Source organism: Pongo abelii, chromosome 12, assembly GCF_028885655.2.
Source record: "Pongo abelii isolate AG06213 chromosome 12, NHGRI_mPonAbe1-v2.0_pri, whole genome shotgun sequence".
Classification (NCBI taxonomy): Eukaryota; Metazoa; Chordata; class Mammalia; order Primates; family Hominidae; genus Pongo; species Pongo abelii.
In genome coordinates, this window is record NC_071997.2 from 78,495,113 (window position 1) to 78,515,645 (window position 20,533).

A 20,533-nucleotide genomic window follows, 5' to 3' on the forward strand; every position below is an offset into this window, starting at 1 on the left:
TTAAATTTTTTCTTTAAGATAAATAACATGATTCTTACTGAAACAGCATTGATCTTGAGAAAGATAGATTGATTTTTCCCATTAAAGATGGGAAATCTGTGTCTGTTAAAAGAACATTATCTTTGTTTCGGTTTAAACAGTCCAGCAATGAAACTTTTCCCTTTAATACTTCATATTGGTATTATTAATAAATGCAAGCACTCTTGTTTTTATACAGAGTACCAAGTATGGTGTCCTTGGAAGAGACAAAGTTGTATACTGGACTTGAATATGGTATGTGAATCCTAATCCGAGTAAATCTGTGTGGATTATTTTTGTCAGTAACTCCACAAGGACTAAAATGAAATATGAAATAGTGTTTTTGTTTTGTTTTGTTTTGTTTTGAGACAGAGTCTCATTCTGTCGCCCAGGCTGGAGTGTGGTGACGCGATCTCTGCTCACTGCAACCCCTGCCTCCCAGATTGAAACGATTCTCCTGCTCCAGCCTCCCAAATAGCTAGGATTACAGGTGTGCACCACCAAGTCCAGCTAAGTTTTGTATTTTTGGTAGAGACTGAGTTTCACCGTGGTGGCCAGGCTGGTCTCCAGCTCCTGACATCAAGTGATCTACCCACCTCTGCTTCCCAGAGTGCTGGGGGATTACAACTGTGAGCCACCCTGCCCGGCCTAAAATGAAGTAGTTTTATATTATGATGTTCCTAATCTCTTTTTTGATATATGAAAAGAATATTAATTTATACAGTAGTCATTTTTGCCTTTTCTGGAGAAACTGGAAAATTATTGTATAAAGAATAGCCAGTAAGAAATTGGGTCAGTCTGTATTTGAATGCTATGTACAGAGGTAGGCTTTTATATATCATAATGCTCATTTATGTTTAAAATTATTCTAGCAGTTATATATTATACTTGGTGTAAATAGGAATATTGTAACCCTATATTTGAATAAACTTTATACCTTCCTATCATAGTAAATTAAGTTTTATAATAACATTTACGTAAAACATTTTATCATTAATGTTCTGAATCTAACATTAATAGAAATTTAGCACCCTTTCTCATTGCTGGATTAACACCAAAGTTAGTTACATACATTAATTGCTAGGGTGTAATTGCTTGATTTACGTCACCCACAACTAATTAGAAAATTCCATGTATTTTAATCTCTAATTAGTGACTAGAGCCTTTGAAATATTGGCAAAGGTGGTTTTTCTTTCCCTCGCCTCTCCCACCTTCTTGCCCCATGAAGTTTTATAAGCAGGTCATTTTATTTATTTTTTATTATTATTATTTTTCTTTATCTTGAAGCATGATAGACATCTCATAAGCAGGTCATTTAAGTGTAGAGGTTTGAGAAGTTGCTGTAACATGCCTCGCCACCAATTCAACTATGGTAAAGGCAGACCTATTTTTTTCTCCAATACTTTATCCCTTCTTGACCTAACCTGTTGATACAAACTTTAAAAGTCTGAGGAGCATTCAGTGTCTAAAATATCTTCTTTCATTTTTTCAAAATAGATCTGTCTCGAGAGAACCACCGAGAAGCAATTGCTACAGTTATAAGGAAACTTCTTAGTAAGTGTATCTGTACATTTAACTTATTTGTACTTTGGAATAAGTATTTTGGAATTTTAATCTATAACATGCATGTGTTTACTTAACGTTTTTTATTCTAAATGGTGAGAATATTGGGCAGTGATTTTTTTTCTTAATGGATTCTTGACTAATGCCTCAAGATTCTTATAGTAGTTCAAAATATTTTAACCAAAATCCTTTTCTTTCTCCCATTATAGACCACATACTTGATAATTCAGAAGATGATACCAAGTCATTGTTTCTTATTATAAAGGTATAGTTGTCATTTAATAGTTGCATAATGATTAATACGATCAAGCTTGGATTGATGACTTGCAAATACAATTTGAAATTCTTTGACACAGATTATTGGAGACCTTTTACAGTTCCAAGGATCTCACAAGCATGAATTTGACTCCCGATGGAAAAGCTTCAACTTAGTAAAGAAATCAATGGAAAATCGGGTCAGTATTTTCACCTAAAAGTCTGCACTAATTTTTTTTAAAGACGTATAGTAACCTCCTAATTTGGGTATTATTCAGCATATAGAAGAAGTTTTCCTAAAAGGAAAAATAGTAGATTTAAAAATATGTAAAAGTTAAAAACATCATGGTAGAAATCAAATGGATCCTAGCAAAAAATATATTTTTCTTATACAGAATCTTCTGCCTGTTTCCATGACAGTCTCTAAACTCTCAATGGGAATTTGGACAATAGCATTGAGGCTACCTTGTAAGAACTTGAAGGAATTTAAAAATAGGAGGAATTATCTATAGGCATGAATTTAAAGCATTACACTTTATGTAGATCTGAGAAAAAGTTACCTTGTATTATATTCATGCTGCAGAAGTCATTGTAAGCTTCTTTGGGACCTTGGAAGAAAGAGTATCAGTGTAAGCCAAGAGATGTTCATGGCAGTATTCTTATGCCAGAAACTTTTACTGAAATTGAGTCTAAAAGGGTTGTATGAGTTCATTGTTTAGACAACAGTTGCTAGATACTTTAGACAGAAGGAATGGCATGTAAAAGGGCAAGGAGATATAAAAACATGGCATGCTTTTAGGGGCCAGGGGCTGTAGGGGGTAAACTACGTTGCTTATACTTTGCTTTGAGAAAGTGCTTCAGTTTTATATTCAGCAGTAGGAGAGTCATTAATAGTTCTTAAGTAGATCTGATTTGAATATTGATTGGAAAAGTCAACACTCAGTTCACTAAACATTAAAAAGCTCTGCCACCACTGTGAACAGTAAGTACAAAGAGATTGATACTGTAAGCAAGAAAGGGAGTTAAACTATTACACTCCAGGTGAAAAACACAGCCTGAGTCAAGTCACTGGTGTTGAAATGGAAATAACATGTTTTGAAAATGGTAGAGTTGGGGGGCTTAATGACTAAGGAGCTGTGGTGTGAAAGAAGAAGAGTCTTTGAGCCTCAACTATCTGCCTTTGGTGACCAGGTGGAAGATTATCTGCATAAAAGCTTAAATGATAACTTTTAGAAATCTAAAAGATATTATTATTAAATTTTGTAGTAAACATATATGATTACCCTGAAAGGCTATGGCTATTTATAGATTTAAGAGAGTTGAGCAATTGTCTTAGTAGGCTGTTTTTGTACTTTCAGTATTTGACTGAATAAGAACACAACTCTTTTGCTCTCCCATGCATGGGTCTAATAGCAAACTATCAGAAAAACAGGGTGTTGGATGGGCTATTTAAAAGGGGGATATTTCTACTATTAGCCATAAAGATTAATTAAGACAGCATATTTTTATATAAGCCTGATGTCTTTAGAATAAAGGAAATACCACCACCACTCACCAGCCAACCAGGGACCTTTTTGACCACTTATTAAGGTATTTAGAGGCATCCATTGTTGAAGTCATTTAGGGAAAATGTTGAAGTATTTGTTGCTACTTTGTTTTCCAGCTCCATGGGAAAAAACAACATATCAGAGCACTGTTGATTGATAGAGTAATGTTACAGCATGAGGTAAATATGTTTTTCAGTCATAGTGACTTTTTAAAATGCCAGTTTTCCAGATGAGTATTTAGTTTTGTTTTCATACTTAAATTTTAGTAAATACTTTGCGATTGTTTTCTTAGCTACGGACACTAACTGTTGAGGGTTGTGAATACAAAAAGATACATCAAGATATGATCAGAGATCTTCTTCGCTTATCTACAAGTTCATACAGTCAGGTAAGGCTTATCCAAACACTGCACTCTCATGCCCTTCCATTTTATTACATGCAGTCTTAATATCCCCCTTTTAAGAAGAGAGTTTAAATAATTTCACCCATAATTGGAATTATTCTCCCAATTATTGGAAAGTGTAATTTCCAGTAATTACCTCCAGGAAGTAATAAAACCAGGACCAAAAGCTAGGCTCTCTTAACTCATGTTAGCATAGAAAACAGCTTTCAAATTGCAAATATATTCAAGCTAAGTTTGCTAGTCATTTTTTTGTAATGCTTAATGTTGCTGTTTGTAATTGCTTCTCATTTATTTAAATTTGGAAGACAGTGCTAGTGTGATATTGCTGGCACTTCAATCACATTTTGAAGCCCAGTCTACGAAGGCCACATAATTCCTCCTAGACATTATGCTTGGGTTTTTAGGAAGCTGCTACCACATGGATTGTGAGGTCTGTCCTTTAGTGTAGGAACAAGAGATTATCTCCAAGCACAGAAAACTGGAAAAAGAGATTCATGTGCAACTAATTATTCTATCTTTGTAAAATAATGTAAATTAGCTACAGATTAAGCATTGGACACCCAAAATACTCCATAATCCAAAACCTTTTGAGCACCAACATGATGCTCAAAGGAAATGTTTATCAGAGCGTTACAGATTTCAGATTGTTGGATTTGGGATGATCACCCAGGAAGTTTATAATCCACATGTTTCAAAATGTGAAAAAAATCTCAAATCCAAAACATTTCTGGTCCTGATCATTTTATTTTACTTTATTTTTATTTTTTGAGATGAGGTCTCTCTCTGTTACCCAGGCTGCAGTGCAGTGGTGTGATCACAGCCCACTGTAGCCTTGAACTCAAGCCTTGAGCTTGAGCTCAAGCGATTGTCTCACCTCAGCTTTCTGAATAGCTGGGATTACAGGCGTACACTACCATGAACTCAAGTCTTGAACTCAAGCCTTGTAGCCTTGGGCTTGAGCTCAAGCGATCGTCTTATCTCAGCCTCACAAATAGCTGGGATTACAGGCATGCGCCACCATGCTGGACTAATTTTTTTCATTTTTAGTAGAGACAAGGTCTCGTTGTATTGCCCAGGCTGGCCTCGAACTCCTGAGCTCAAGCGATCTGCCTGCCTGGGCCTCCCACGGTGTTGGGATTACAGGTGTGAGCCACCATGCCCGGCCACGTGAGCGTTTTAGAGAAAGGATACTCAACCTGTAACTAATCTCTAGCTCAGAGATTCCCTCTAAAGTAATGTTTAAAATGAGTTTGAGGCCAGGTGTGGTGGCTTATGCCTGTAATCCCAACACTGTGGGTGGGAGGCCAAGGCAGGTGGATCACTTGAGATCAGTTCAAGACCAGCCTGGCAACATGGTGAAACCCCCTCCCTACTAAAAATACAAAAATTAGCCAGGCATGGTGGCATGCGCCTATAGTCCCAGCTACACGGAAGGCTAAGGCAGGAGAATTGCTTGAACCCTGGGAGGCAGAGGTTGCAGTGAGCCGAGATGGCGCCACTGCACTCCAGCCTGGGTGACAGAGCGGGGAAAATAAAAAACAAAACTGGTTATAGTAAAAGCAACACATTGTACATATTTCAAACTCTTTTTTTGTTTGTTTGTTTGAGACGGAGTCTCGCTCTGTCACCCAGGCTGGAGTGCAGTGGCACGATCTCGGTTCACTGCAACGTCCGCCGCCTGAGTTCCAGCAATTCTCCTGCCTCAGCCTCCCCCGTAGCTGGGACTACAGGCATGCACCACCATGCCTGGCTAATTTTGTATTTTTAGTAGAGACGGGGTTTCACCATGTTGGCCGGGCTGGTCTCTAACTCCTGACCTCAGGTAATCCACCCGCCTCAGCCTCCCAAAGTGCTGGGATTACAGGTGTGAGCCACTGCGCCCGGCCTACTATAACCAGTTATTATCCATTACTATTTAACTAGTTCATAAGTTGTAAATTTATACTGAATATTTTGTTTGGGTCAAAAATATGTGAGATGGTACTTAAGGTTTGCCTTAAAAGGGTTAAGTTGTTATGTGTCTGTTTTGGTTTATTTTAGTTCCTCCTGGAAATTCTTTAATTTTCCTCTTGTGGACATAAGAGAAAATCTGGCTCTTCATATCTAGAATAATTCAGGATAAAAAGTTTAATAGTATGCTGATTACTCTTAGCTATGTTACTGAGCAAATGCATATTGGTTCCATTCAGTCTCCCCTTTATCAAACATATTTCAGTCAGTGTAACCTAAACCATGGATCTGGTCGGTGGTATTGTGCTTTCCTTTTGATGTAAGTAAAGATAATCATTTACTTCTTTTTTAGGGTACGTGCTTTGAAATTTATTTTGTTAATGAGAAAAACATGTAAATTATCATTAGTGTTTTTGATAATTTGTTTTAAACTGCTTTGTACTTTACTATTTAATAAAAGTCCTTTGTTAATAATACTTCCTCCAGGTGAGAAATAAGGCTCAGCAAACATTTTTTGCTGCCTTGGGAGCATATAACTTCTGTTGCCGAGATATCATTCCCTTGGTTTTGGAGTTCTTAAGGCCTGATAGACAAGATGTTACACAGCAGCAATTCAAGGTATAGGGTCTTTTTCCTATTTTACTGTAAACATTTTCAAACATACTGAAAAGCTGAAAGAATTCTATGGTAAACATCCATATCTTCACCACTGAGATTCTGTATTTAAGATTTTGCTATATTTGCTTTATCGCATATCTGTTCATTTTTTTAATGTATTTCAAAGTAAATTGAAGATACCATCACGATTCACCTTTAAACAGGTATGATCTTTGTTTCATACCAATATGAGGAGACTCATTATTTAGTTATTTACCTCTGTTTGTGATCAGTATTATGATGAAGAAAATATAAGAAGCAGACTTCCCTGAGGAAAAGAATTGTTTAACTTGAGTGCTAGTGGCCAAGTAGCCTGGCTGGCATATGGGAGAGAGGGATGAAAGACCAAGAAGTTTAGAGTAGTATGACCAGTGTGAAGGAAGGGCTTAAGACGGGAAGGAAGAAATATGGTAAGTTTGAGCAATGGTATGAAAGCTTATGCAACTGGAGTAGAGAAGAAAGGAAATGATACAGGATAAGGCAAATACTATATCCTATGGGGATGTAATAGAGTATAGGTAATATATAATGATTGCTTATACTATCAGGTAGAAAGAAATAGATTGAGAGTGAATTAAGAGTGAGAACGGATAGGACTTGTTGATTGAATATGAGGGGACTGAAAAAAAGAAATGTCAAAATTAGGAAGCTTTTGGATCATACAACTAGTTGTTTAGCACATCAGAGAGAGAGAGAGAGAGTAGAATAGATGATGACATAGTTAATTTGGACTAGTTTAATTTGAAGTGGTTCCAATGAACTAAGAGCACCATTAAGTGGGCAGTTAGACATCTGAGTCCAAAGATACCATTTCCATGTGTGTTGCTTATAATTGAAATCTGTGGGCATGGATAAGAAAGCCTAGGAGGAGATTAAGAAGAGAACCAAGGGGCATATGTTGAGAAACTCTTTAGAAGCCAAATAGAAGAGGTGAGTGACACTGGAGAGGTCAGAAAGGTATCAAGAAATCTGGAAGAATCACAGAAGGCAGGGAGAGGTCTTTCTAGAAGGAAGACTCAGTGAGTAGAGTCATTGTTTTTTGGAGATAATGAAGACGAGCCCTAAACATGTTCCATGAAGCTTTTAAGACAGAGGTGTCAATAAACTATAGCCCAGGCTCAGTTTCTTGCTTTTGTAAAAGTAAAAGCTTGCTTTTTTAAAATTTCTATTGAAACACAGCCATGTTCATTCCTTTATATATTATGTATGGCTACTTTCACTCTACAGTGGCAGAGAAGAGTAGTTGAGACAGAGAGCAAATGGCTTTGCTGTTTACTTTCTGGCTGTTTATGGAAAATGTTTGCTGACCCCTGGTGCAGATGTATAATTCAAGAGTGTTGTAGGTTTGACTCATTGACTATCCTTTTGTTGACCTTAATGAGAGCAGTTTAAATGGACAAAATTAGACAGGTCAAGTACAATCAAAACAGAAAAATATCTATTAGATCAACAAAATCGAGGTTATGAGTGACCTTATAGAGAACCTGTAGAGAGGAGTGGAATACAAAGTCAGTAACAAGCTAGATTGGAATCCGGTGAGGTAAATTGGAAATCAAAATGTTTTGATAGTAATAACTCTTTTTATGAAAAAGCACTTTAGAAAGGATACCTGCTGTCATCAAAGGATAGCTGCTGTCATCAGAATCATTGTGGTTAATTGGACTTTTATGAGTAATAAATACGCAGTATACTTTAGTTTTTATGTACTTTGTAAATTACTCAGCAGCCGGGTGTTAACTACTATTTAATAAATTATTTCAAACACCAAACTTTAGATTCTAAAATTTTAAGAGTGACACATTTTGTGGTTTTTATGATATAGTTGAAGAAAATCAAAATGGAATATATGTTCTTAGAAACATCCTTCCATTTCTTTATTACCTTATTAGTAGCCATTCTTTGAGCAATTTCTTTTTTTCTCTTTGGAGACAGGGTCCTGCTGTGTCACTTAAGCTGGAGTACAGTGGCACAAGCACGGCTCATTGTAGCCTCAGCTTCTTGGGCTTAAGTGATCCTCCCACCTCAGCCTCCTGAGGAGCTGGGACCACAGGTGTGTGCCACCATGCCCAGCTAATTTTTGTGTTTTTTGTAGAGAAGAGGTTTCACCATGTTGCACAGGCTCTCAAACTCCCGAGCTCAAGCAGTCTGCCTTCTTTGGCCTCCCAAAATGCAAGAATTACAGGCGTGAGCCACCTCACCTGTCCCAACTCTGTATTAAATGACTTAGAGAAAATATTAATGGATGCCACTTAAATGTCAAATTCAGGTTTCTAAAAAGTAACATGTTAAATGTGTGAACATATTTTACTAACCAATATTAATCATTTAAGTAATCAATACTCATTTAAAACCAATACGTAGGTGCATTGGCTACAACTACATGATGCCTCTTATTTCCCATGTAAACATATTTTTTTTTTTTCTGCAGGGTGCCTTGTACTGTCTCCTTGGAAATCACAGTGGTGTGTGCTTGGCAAACCTTCATGATTGGGACTGTATTGTACAGACTTGGCCAGCGATTGTTTCTTCAGGGCTTAGCCAAGCAATGTCCCTGGAAAAGCCATCAATAGTGAGACTGTTTGATGATCTTGCAGAAAAGATTCATAGGCAGTATGAAACAATTGGCTTGGACTTCACAGTAAGCAATATCATTCTTTCATTCAAGTTTTAGTGGAAATCCTGCCTTGTTAAAATGCCCTTTATTTTTCTTGCCCTTTTTCCAGTAATAATATTCTTGGCATTTGAGTCCAGTGTTTTTTTAAAAAAGCGTTTGTTACCTGTTTGCCTTTTGTACTTTCATTGATCATTATTGTAGATAACAGGGTGGAGTAGCAAGTTGGAGCATGGTAGGGAGACAGCCAGGGCTCCACAAAGGGTTATTGATTTGTTGTATTTACCCTTATTTTGTGTGTGCCCACAGCTTCATTTTTCAAAGAGTTAATTATATTTTACAAGGTTTACCATGCTAGCCAAAGTTGCAAAAGATCGACTACTGGGTTCGTAATTTATAGTGAAGAAAACTAAAATTGAATGATTTGACAAATGAAAGACTAAAGAATATAACTTTCAGTGGTGCTCAGGTTAAGAGTTATAGCAGATTTTCTAGGAACTTGCAAATCTCTGTTTATACTCCCTCAGAACATGGGGGTGAGTAAAAGAAGGGTGAGCACAGCAGAATCCCCCTCTTCCCTGAAGTGATTATGGTTGACATCTCTCCCCTGGTTTAAAAACCACTGTTCTAAATGTATTCCTTTTAAATCAAACATAGGCTTGCTATTTGCGACTGTCATTAGATTATACTTTATTTTTTAGAAAAAAAATTTTAATTGAGATGTAATTCACATATCATAAATATCACCCTTTTAATATGGACATGTTATATGCACAGTAGAATAGTCACAGGGCTATGTAACCACTTGAATTCCAGAACATTTTCCTTTTTCTTTGTTTCTCATTCTCATTCTGTCTCATTCTGTCCCCCAAGGCTAGAGTGCAGTGGCATAATCATCCCCTGCCTCAACCTTCCTAGTAACTAGGACTATAGGTGTGCACCACTACAGCCAGCTAATTTAAATTTTTGTTTTTTAGAGAGACAGGGGTCTTGCTGTGTTCCCAGAGCTGGTCTCAAACTCCTGGCCTCAAGCAGTCCCCTCACCTTGACCTCCCAAAGTGCTGGGATTACAGAGATGAGCCACCATGTCTGGCCTCCACAATGTTTTCATCACCCCAGAAGAAAACAAGTACCTAATAGCAGTCGCTTCCCATTCTTCCATACCCCAAACCCCTGGAAACCACTTTCTTTCTCAATAACTTTGCCCATTATTAGATATTTCATATAAATGAAATCATAAAATATGTGGACTTTTGTGCCTGGCCTCTTTCACTTAGCATAACATTTTCAAGGTTCGTTCAGGTAGTATGCCTCAGAACTTCATTTTTTTTTCCTGCTTTTTTCTTTTTAACAAGATTCCAAAGTCATGTGTTGAAATAGCGGAATTACTTCAACAGTCAAAAAACCCCTCTATCAACCAGATATTGCTTAGCCCAGAAAAAATTAAGGAAGGAATTAAACGCCAACAAGAAAAGAATGCCGATGCCCTAAGGTAATTGATGAATGGTGTACTTCAATAGATGACATTATAGATAGTAAGTTTTGGCTTTTTTTGAGACAGTCTTGCTCTGATGCCCAGGCTGGAGTACAGTGAGACGATCATGGCTCACTGCAACCTCCACCTCCTGGGTTTAAGCTATCTCATGCATCAGCCTCCCGAGTAGCTGCGATTACAGGCATGCACCACCACACCCAGCTAATTTTTGTATTTTTAGTCGAGACAGGGTTTCACCACATTGGCCAGGCTGGTCTCGAACTCCTGGCCTCAAGTGATCTGCCCACCTTGGCCTCCCAAAGTGCTGGGATTACAGGCATGAGCCACTGCACCTGGCCGATAGTAAGTTTTTAACATCTCTAAAATATAGATGTGTACCATAACTGCTTAATGATGTTTACACATTGACTTCTGAAAAAAATACAAAAAAGTTGAGAGATAATTACTACACAGATTGCTATTTTTCCTTTTTAAGCTATGGAGGTATAAAACACCATGTTAAAAATAAGGCCGAGCACAGTGGCTTATATGCCTCTTATCCCAGCACTTCGGGAGGCTGAGGTGGGAAGCTCGCTTGAGCTAAGGAGTTTGAGACCAGCCTGGGCGACATGGTGAAACCCTGTCTATACAAAAAATACAAAAATTAGCCAGGCATGATGGCATGCGCCTACAGTCCCAGCTACTCGGGAGGCTAAGGTGGGAGGATCGCTTGAACCTGGGAGGCAGAGGTTACAGTGAGCAGAGATCGTGCCACTGCACTTCAGCCTGGGTAACAGAGCAAGACCCTGTCTCAAATAAACAAAACAAAAAGTTATTTCACTGTCCTATCTTTTTTTTTCTAGTGAATTATCTTTCTTTTTTTTTTTTTTAAGGTAGTAATATTTCAGAAACTACATAACTGGTACACATCAGTCATTAATTCCTAAATTCAAGTTTAGCAGATGTATCATTTTATAGTTCTTATAATAGTAATGACTTATTGGTCAAATTTGGTATCAGGATTTTAATAAACTGTTTTTGGATTCTTGGTACCAAAGCACTTAAATGCTTCAGTGATAACACTCAAGCAAGAGTCTTCCTAACTTGATTTTGTATTTGCCGTATAATTAGTATATGAATATGCCCCTTTGTTGTTTTCTAAAATGTCTATAAATAATAAACTCTTATAGCCTACCTAATATATTTCAGATACCTGGTGTATCGTGTGTGTGTGTGTGTGTGTACCACTCCCAATTAATTGATTACTACTTACAGAGTTACTTGTGCATGTCCATTCAGGAAAAGTTGAGTTCACTCTTCCTAGCCTTTCATGAGCTTTTCCCAGCATCTCTGTTCACCTGTCTACTTTCATTCTGGCTTGCTTCTCATCAGGCCCTTTACAGTCAGGTGGTGGGAAGTAAGTGGGGAAGGAGGGTGAATTTGGCTAGAATTTGAATTTCTATTATATTTTTGATGTTCATTTTAGTATTATAGTAAAATAATGCCTCACCTGATTTTTTTTTTAAAGGAACTATGAAAATTTGGTAGACACCTTGCTAGATGGTGTGGAGCAAAGAAACCTGTAAGTGCAAAAGATTTTTTTAATTCTCACAGCATTTGTGTTAAATACTATAGGAGTTTTCTACATGGAAGTCTATGAATGACTATGTCACAAAAAGTTATATTCTGGTTTGTGTATTTGGAAGCAGATTAAGAGGAAAAGAAATGGAGGGAAAGTTTGGGATTAATGATAGGAGCAGTGTTCTTCAGTAGACCTATTTTAATTCTTGAGAAATTTAAAATTATAAGGTGTTTCACATACAGTTTTTTTTTTTTTTTCAAGTGGTTTTATGTGTGATATGCTTTGTCATTTTTCCTCCTTTTAAGGCCCTGGAAATTTGAACATATAGGCATTGGGCTTCTGTCTCTACTGCTGAGAGATGACCGAGTGTTGCCTCTTCGTGCCATACGGTTTTTTGTTGAGAATCTCAACCATGATGCAATTGTAGTTCGAAAGGTACATACCTTGTTTTAGCTACAGTCTTGGGTTAGAGAATATGTACGTGATCTGAAGTCTTTAAATTCTTCACAAGCAATACACACTTGGTTAATAAATATCTTGAAGTGTATTGATTTGAAATCTCCCCCTGTTGATTCAGAGATGATAATGATTCATCTAACAAATGAACATGTTTAGGCACTCTGTTTAAACACTGGGGATATAGTAGGAAATAAGTTTATAGGCTAATGGGAAAGATTTAACAATTAGAAAATTAGGTGTACAGTGTTTCAGGAGGGGCAAGAAACCCAAGGGTACAGCTTTTTACTCTCCAAGTGTTAGAGGTGAGGTAGGGGATGGGGAGATGGCCTAAGCTGAAGCATTGGAGAAAGAGCTTTAAAAATACCCTGAGGCTGGGCAGGGCTTGGTGGCTCACACCTGTAATCCCAGCACTTTAGGAGGCTGAGGCAGGTGGATCACCTGAGGTTGGGAGTTCAAGACCAGCCTGACCAACATGGAGAAACCCTGTCTCTACTAAAAGTACAAAATTAGCTGGGCATGGTGGCACACGCCTGTAATCCCAGCTACTCGGGAGGCTGAGGCAGTAGAATTGCTTGAACCGGGGAGGGGAAGGTTGCAGTGAGCTGTGATTGTGCCACTGCACTCCAGCCTGGGCAACAAGAGTGAAAACTCCGTCTAAAAAAAAAAAACCCTGAGGCTAAGATTTGAATAATGAGCAGGTATTGGTTTAACAAAGAAAGGGTCAAAGTTTTCTAGGAAGAGAGACTAGCATGGGGCAAGACTGTAGAGTAAGAACTGCCTATGATTCATTCTAAGTCAGATTTAGCACTCACATGGATGTACTGCCAGATGTCAATAGGTGAGGTGTTTTTTTAAAGAAACAGAATCCATTTCTGCTTTGAGTAAAGCAGACAACCGGTTAAGTGATTTAAACTTTTTTTTTATGAATGTGTACCTTTTTTCTTTTCTAGATGGCTATCTCAGCTGTTGCTGGTATCCTTAAACAGCTAAAAAGAACCCACAAAAAGCTGACCATTAACCCCTGTGAAATCAGTGAGTACTACCAGAAGTAATTAATAGTGCTTTCCAATAAAACTCAGAAAATTTTCTTGATATGTATAAATTCTAGTTCTTGACCTCAAATATTGTTCTATGGATATTAACACAAAATATAAATAACATTATGAAGGAAACAGTTGACTTAGTAAAAGCTAGTGATAACTATTTACAAAAACAGATTGACTCTTTCTGCCTTCATATTTATCTCACCCACTGAGCAATTATACTAATTATTTTATCAACTGTATTTCAAAGACTTAAATTGCTGTTATTAATTTGTTAAATGTTTCTCTTTGGATGGTGGGATTAGGGACAAGGTGAATTTTCTTCCTCATACCTTATTGTATTACCAGAATTTTTCTGAAGAAAAAAACATTTTTTTCTGGTCTGCAATCCAGGATTAAAACATTGCATTTGAATTGTATGGTATCTTTAGTTTCCTTTAATGCAATGTTTAATCCTGGATTGGATTATAGTCCAGAAGAAAATGTTTTAAGTTTTTTTCATATAAAGTACATTCAGTGGGACAACTGTCAAAATTTAAGTAAAGTCTGTTGATGAAATAATTTTACTGTATTAATGTAAGCTTTTTTGAGAATTGTATTTTGATTATTTGAGATGATGTCTACAGTTTATACTCATAGTTTAGATAAGCAAGTATGTTTGGAGAGAGAGAGAATATCAAAGTATGCATGGTAAAATGTCAAAATTTGGGTATCTCAGTAAAAGATATGTGGGAATTTTTTGAGCTCTGTAAGTCTGAAATTATTATTTCAAATCTAAATAGTTTAAACAAAATTAATCCTTTTAATTTTGGTAAAAGGAATGAAGTGTGTTTCATACTTGATCTCTCCCCTAAAATAACAAGAGTGAAAACTCTTGTTATCTTAGTAGATAATCCCATCTTCTCTGTTTTGAAATGTGCCCCCAATTGCTCATATATATGTTATCTTAATGTTATTTTAATAGTGTTGTGTTGTGAAGACAAAGTTACGCTGGTACTGTTGATTGAAATTTGATAATAATTGTTGGGCGAATATTTTTAAATTCATCAAATGTGATTGTCTTTTCCTTAGGTGGATGTCCTAAACCCACCCAAATTATTGCTGGTGATAGGCCTGATAATCGTTGGTTGCATTATGATAGCAAAACTATACCAAGAACTAAAAAAGAATGGGAGTCAAGTTGCTTTGTGGAAAAAACTCACTGGGGATACTACACCTGGCCAAAGTAAGTAACTTACTGCACACCTTATCATTAAATGCCTTTGATATAACTGTTTTATCATATTTTGGTTTCTGGGGAGGTTCAGAGGCACTTGAAGGTTCTTTTATCTTTCCCCTTCCCTAGTCCTCTCTTTCTTTTGCTCCTGCCAATGCTGTGCCTCATTCCTGCCTCTTTCCTTGTACAAAAACCCTTAGCCTTTCTGAATCCCATGGTTATATGGCTAAGGAGGTTATTAATAGCTGCTCTAAATTATATTCCTACCTATTAATAATACACATGCCTAAACCAGCCCAGAGAAATACATATTTTTCTCTCCTTATTAACTCCATTTGTCATTAGGACACAGTGATCTGATAGATTTTTAAGGCCTAGACTGTTACTGCTGTACTCATCTCCCCAAACTTAGCATCTAGTTAGAGTTCATTAAAAGTGCCTTCTAATGCTTTCTATCCATGAAGCTCTACTATTTTTTTCTATGCGTATGATAAATATGAACTCTTACTATATAGGAATATGGTTGTTTATGCTGGTGTGGAAGAGCAGCCTAAGCTTGGCAGAAGCAGGGAGGATATGACAGAGGTAAGCATTCCATTTCACCATAGTTCAAATGCATCTTATTTTGGGCCACTGATTTATCTCAACCTCACTTCAGTTCTTCTTCTTCTTTTTTTTCTTAATACAATTTGTGTTTTTCAGTATAGCACTGCGTAAATATTGGTGACTATGTAATCCATTCTCCCCAACCCCTTTATACTAGTGCCAGTTGACGTAGATGTTGACGTATCTAAGACTGAGTTACTATCCCATTCAGCCCTCCCTCGGCTACTGCTTTATGTAGTTTGCTGCTCATTTCTTGTATCAGTTCTGATACAAGCGTTTTGAAGGAAAAGTTAATGACTGATTTTTAGTTTTCTATTGCATATAAATTATGGGTACTCCGTAAACACATGTTGGTAGATTTCAGTTAAAACTCCTTAAACTTCATTTAATTTACTTCACTTTGAAAGTTGACTTGGCTGGGAGCCATGGCACATGCCTGGTAATCCCAACACTTTGGAAGTCTGAGGCAGGTGGATCACTTGAGCCCAGGAGTTTGAGACCATCCTGAGCAACATGGCAAAACCTTGTCTCTACAAAAAATACAAAAATCAGCTGGGCGTAGTGGTGCACACCTGTAGTCCCAGCTACTTGGGAGGCTAAGGTGGGAAAATTACCCGACCTGAGGAAGGCAAGACTGCAATGAGCCATAATCGCACCACTGCACTCCAGCCTGGGTGACAGAGTGAGGCCCTGTCCCAAAAAAAGAAAAGAAAAAAAAGAGAGTTGACAAAGGGTTTTTAAGTTTATGTATTTATTCCTCGAGTTAATGGTATTGTAACTTTTTCTGATTCTGAACAGTTTGCCTTTTAACTTCTGGTGTTATGTAAATATGGAAGTGATTTGTTGGGGCTTGATTTATAGTTTTGGGGATTTTAACAAATTGCACACCAGGTGTCACAGTGGCTTTCAGTCTTCATTTCCCAAGCAGAACATTTGTTGATTTTTAATTCACAGTGTGAGAAATAGGATTCAAACTTGAGAATCTGAAGGAAAACTTCCTGTTTTAGCATTTTTAGAGGGAGATACTTGGTTTTAGAAATCATTGTAGTCTGTGAGTCTCACAAAGAATTCATTGAAACAAAAGTACAGCCTGCTTTTGACTATCAAAATCTTCTAATTTTAACTTTTTTCACAATCATGTTTTTAAGTGGATTTTAAACGCTGAATATTGTTCTTTTTTTAACTTTATAGGCAGAACAGATTATATTTGATCATTTTTCTGATCCTAAATTTGTTGAACAGTTAATTACTTTTCTATCATTAGAAGACAGAAAAGGAAAAGATAAGTTTAATCCACGACGTTTTTGTCTCTTTAAGGTAACTATATTGTTTACGTATCCTCTTTGTAATGCTTAGTAACTATTCAGTTTGTACATTCGTAACTTAAAAATATTTGATCAAAGCTAGCCATCTGCCTTGATCTAAAATGGCACTGGAATTTACACTGAACATGTACAGACTTTTGTTGTCGTTATTCCCTAAACAAGACATTACAACAAGTATTGACATAGCATTAATATATATAATACAATTAGTAAACATTGTATTAGGTCCTAAAAGTACTCTTAAGATGATTTAAAATATACAGGAGAATGTATATAGGTTATATGCAAATACAATACCATTTTATGTAATGGACTTGAACATTTTGGTATTTTGGGGTGGGGATCTTGAAACCATTTCCCCACATACACCAAGGGATGACTGTATTTATCTTTAGTGTTTGTTGTAATTGGCATTAGAAGGAAAAAGATACCCAAAACTATATGGGTTTTTTATGTTTAGTTGCTTTTTTTGAGGTGTGATACTTAGAGAGATTATTAATGTTTGTTTCATTGGTTACATTTTAATGTGATATTTAAAATGACAGTATTCTTACTATTTTAACTTACCGGAATTGTTAAAGCAGTTCTAAAGGGGAGTGTGCTTGGAGTTTTTAAGCACATTAGTAATATACAGAATAATTACAAGCATAATTATAATTGAGATGATAGTCATTTGAGTACTGAAGAACGGTCTTTGTTTTTATAGGGTATATTCAGGAATTTTGATGATGCCTTCCTGCCAGTTCTGAAGCCCCATTTAGAACGTTTGGTTGCAGATTCACATGAAAGCACCCAGCGATGTGTTGCAGAAATTATAGCTGGTTTAATCAGAGGTTCTAAGCATTGGACATTTGAAAAGGTGATGTATTAATATTCATACAGAACATTTCCTGTTAAAGCTATGCTACCCATTTTGGTGGCAATTCCCAACACATTAGATACTGATAATTAAAATATGAAATATTCAGTGATATGAAATATGCTGATATGTAGACATTGCTTTTGATTACAGATTACAGCCTAATGGTCTCTAAGAACATTTACTATCTTTAAATTTTTGAAGTTTTTATCCACACTGGGGGAAAAAATTTAAAAAAAATAAAAAAAGAATTCCAGTTTCTTGAAAAAGAGGAAGATCCTGGAACACTGGTCCTACATTATTGCACTGTGTCACTCTGCTGGTGGTGCACGTTTGCTTCTCCCTTCATTAAGCCATTCCAGCTTCTCATTAAGTCCTTTCTCTTAGCCTCCTTATCATTTATATTACTTGCCCAGTCTTCTAGACAGTTGGAGTTTGACTCTCTCTTTTAGAGTATCCCTCTTTTTAATTGTAAGATTTAGTTTTCACACACCTGCCTTTAAGGTTAGTTTGTTAGCAAAATACACCAGACTAAAAATAACCTGGTCAAATGTCAGGACCACCTGAACATAAGGTAGACCACTATTTTGTTGAAGAGATGACACAAATAGGGTTTTTTGGTCAACTTTTAGGAGGACTGCAAACACTTTTGCTTACAAGAAACGATTTTATTTTAAAATGTGACATGTATTCTTCTCATCTGTTACATTACTAAAGCCACTCTTGAGTTACCTGTTTTGCAAAACATAATTCCTATCCCTATATGTTCTTTGAGATAAAGCTTTTTTTGATAAAATCAAAACAGTGCTGCCACTGGAAATTTTGTCTCAAACCCTTTCTGCTGATTGAAGAATTCCTTCCTTCCTTCCTTCCTTCCGTGTGTCCTTCCATCCATCCGTCCATCCGTCCGTCTTCCTTGTCTTTCTTCTCTCTTTTTTTTGGACAGTCTTACTCTGTCGCCCAGGTTGGAGTACAGTGGTGTGGTCATTGCTCACTGCAACCTCTGCTCCCTGGGTTCAAGCAATGCCTCAGCCACCTCAGTAGCTGGGATTACAGGCATGTGCCACCTTGTCAGGCTAATTTTTCTATTTTTAATAGAGGCAGGGTTTCTCCATGTGGCCAGGCTGGTCTCGAACTCCTGGCTCTCAAACTCCACCTACCTTGGCCTCCCAAAGTGCTGGGATTACAGGTGTGAGCTACTGTGCCTGGCCTTCATTCATTCTTTTTAAAAAAAAAAAATTCAAATTTTTTTTAGGAACTTAAAAAATTAATAATAGTAACTGTTCATGTTTATGGGGTACATGTGATATTTTGATACATGCACACAATGTGTAATGATGAAATCAAGGTATGTCCTTTTTAACTAAAATACAGTCCATGGACCTGCAGCAGGGGTAGCACTTGGGAGCTTTTTAAGAAAGTAAGATCTCAGGCCCACTTGAGATGAATCAGTCTGAATTTTATCAAGACCTCAAGGTGATTTGTATGCTCATTAACCTGTGAGAAAATCTATGTGTGTAAATGCAGTCTCTGTACAACTGTACATGTTTTTAAGGGCTGTTTATCCAAGACTTGGAATTTGAAGATTATATCTCAGGCTGATTAGTAAATTAAATTAAAATGTCATTGCCTCTTCAAGGTTTAATCAAATGATCTTGATAAACATGGAAAACTTGATTGAGGTTTTGTTTCAGCCTAGCGTACTATTATACAAGGTTTTTAAGAACACTTATCAGTCATATGAGAGATTTGTTTTGTTTTGTTTTTTTAGACAGAGTCTCGCTCTGTTGCTTAGGCTGGAGTGCAGTGGGATGATCTCGGCTCACTGCAACCTCTGCCTCCCAGGTTCAAGCAATTCTCCTGCCTCAGCCTCCTGAGTAGTTGGGACTACAGGCATGTGCCACTACGCTCAGCTAATTTTTATTTTTTTTGTAGAGACATGGTTTCGCCATGTGGCGAGGTTGTTCTTGAACTCCTGATCTCAAGTGATCCCCCTGCCTTGGCCTCCCAAAGTTCTCGGATTATAGGCAGGAGCCACTGCACCCAGCCAAGAGATATTTTTTAATGAGCCATGCAAAGTATTTACTCTTTTCTGAATATTTTTTGGGAAAAAATTTCACCTCTACCTGGGTATGTATGGTGATAATGTACTTTGCTGGATTATCTGGGTGCTCTAAAAAATAATTAGGGCCAGGTATGCTAGCTCATGCCTATAATTCCAGCACTTTGGGAGGCCAAGGTGAGAAGATTGCTTGAGACTAGGAGTTCAAGACCAGCCTGGGCAACATAGCAAGATCCTGTTTTTACAAAAAGTAAAAAAAAATTGCAGGGCATAGTGGCACACACCTATAGTCCATGCTCCTTGGAAGGCTGAAGTGAGTGGATCACTTGAGCTCAGAAGCCTAAGGCTACATCGAGGTATGATCGTGCCACTGCACTCCAGCCTGGGCAATAGCATGAGACCATGTCTCAAAAATAATTTAAATGATATATCTGTATGTGTGTACATTTCCAGGTAAAGAAAGATATTTGAAGAAAAATGTTCTGAGTGTCATTAACTCTTACCGATATATTTTGTTTTGAGTAGGTGGAGAAGCTTTGGGAGCTTCTGTGCCCTCTGCTTAGAACAGCACTGTCCAATATTACCATAGAAACTTACAATGACTGGGGAGCTTGTATAGCAACATCCTGTGTAAGTTACCCTACATCTTTCTTTGTCTAACTGATCTATTCAAACTGTTTGATACTGTCTCTCAAAGTGTGTGAAATCTCGTAACACTTCTTAAATCTTTTTGGGTTTTGTTTTTTAATTGTTTTTATTTTTTATTTCCATGGGATTAGAGACTATTATTCTAAGTGAGGCAACTCACTTCTTGAATCTTGAAAGTTTGTTCATACTTTTGTCATCTTATGTAATTGGAGATGGCTCTATTCAGCCTTTCAAATAAGTCTTAAGAAGGAACTC

The 20,533-nt window shown here is 37.0% G+C and overlaps 1 protein-coding gene across 3 annotated transcripts in view; it reads left to right on the forward strand.

Moving 5' to 3' along the window:
- PSME4 (proteasome activator subunit 4) overlaps positions 1 to 20,533 on the forward strand; it is a 100,733-nt gene that overhangs the window by 54,658 nt on the left and 25,542 nt on the right. For all 3 annotated transcript variants that reach the window (XM_002812036.5, XM_054547572.2, XM_063713444.1), the window contains exons 21-37: positions 218 to 273; positions 1,516 to 1,572; positions 1,791 to 1,846; positions 1,938 to 2,036; positions 3,500 to 3,562; positions 3,676 to 3,771; positions 6,223 to 6,354; positions 8,822 to 9,031; positions 10,360 to 10,496; positions 12,007 to 12,060; positions 12,366 to 12,495; positions 13,470 to 13,551; positions 14,634 to 14,787; positions 15,294 to 15,363; positions 16,576 to 16,701; positions 17,416 to 17,568; positions 20,156 to 20,260. In XM_002812036.5, coding sequence (XP_002812082.1) covers positions 218 to 273; positions 1,516 to 1,572; positions 1,791 to 1,846; positions 1,938 to 2,036; positions 3,500 to 3,562; positions 3,676 to 3,771; positions 6,223 to 6,354; positions 8,822 to 9,031; positions 10,360 to 10,496; positions 12,007 to 12,060; positions 12,366 to 12,495; positions 13,470 to 13,551; positions 14,634 to 14,787; positions 15,294 to 15,363; positions 16,576 to 16,701; positions 17,416 to 17,568; positions 20,156 to 20,260 — 1,780 coding nt within the window. The remainder of the gene's footprint in view (positions 1 to 217; positions 274 to 1,515; positions 1,573 to 1,790; positions 1,847 to 1,937; positions 2,037 to 3,499; positions 3,563 to 3,675; positions 3,772 to 6,222; positions 6,355 to 8,821; positions 9,032 to 10,359; positions 10,497 to 12,006; positions 12,061 to 12,365; positions 12,496 to 13,469; positions 13,552 to 14,633; positions 14,788 to 15,293; positions 15,364 to 16,575; positions 16,702 to 17,415; positions 17,569 to 20,155; positions 20,261 to 20,533) is intronic.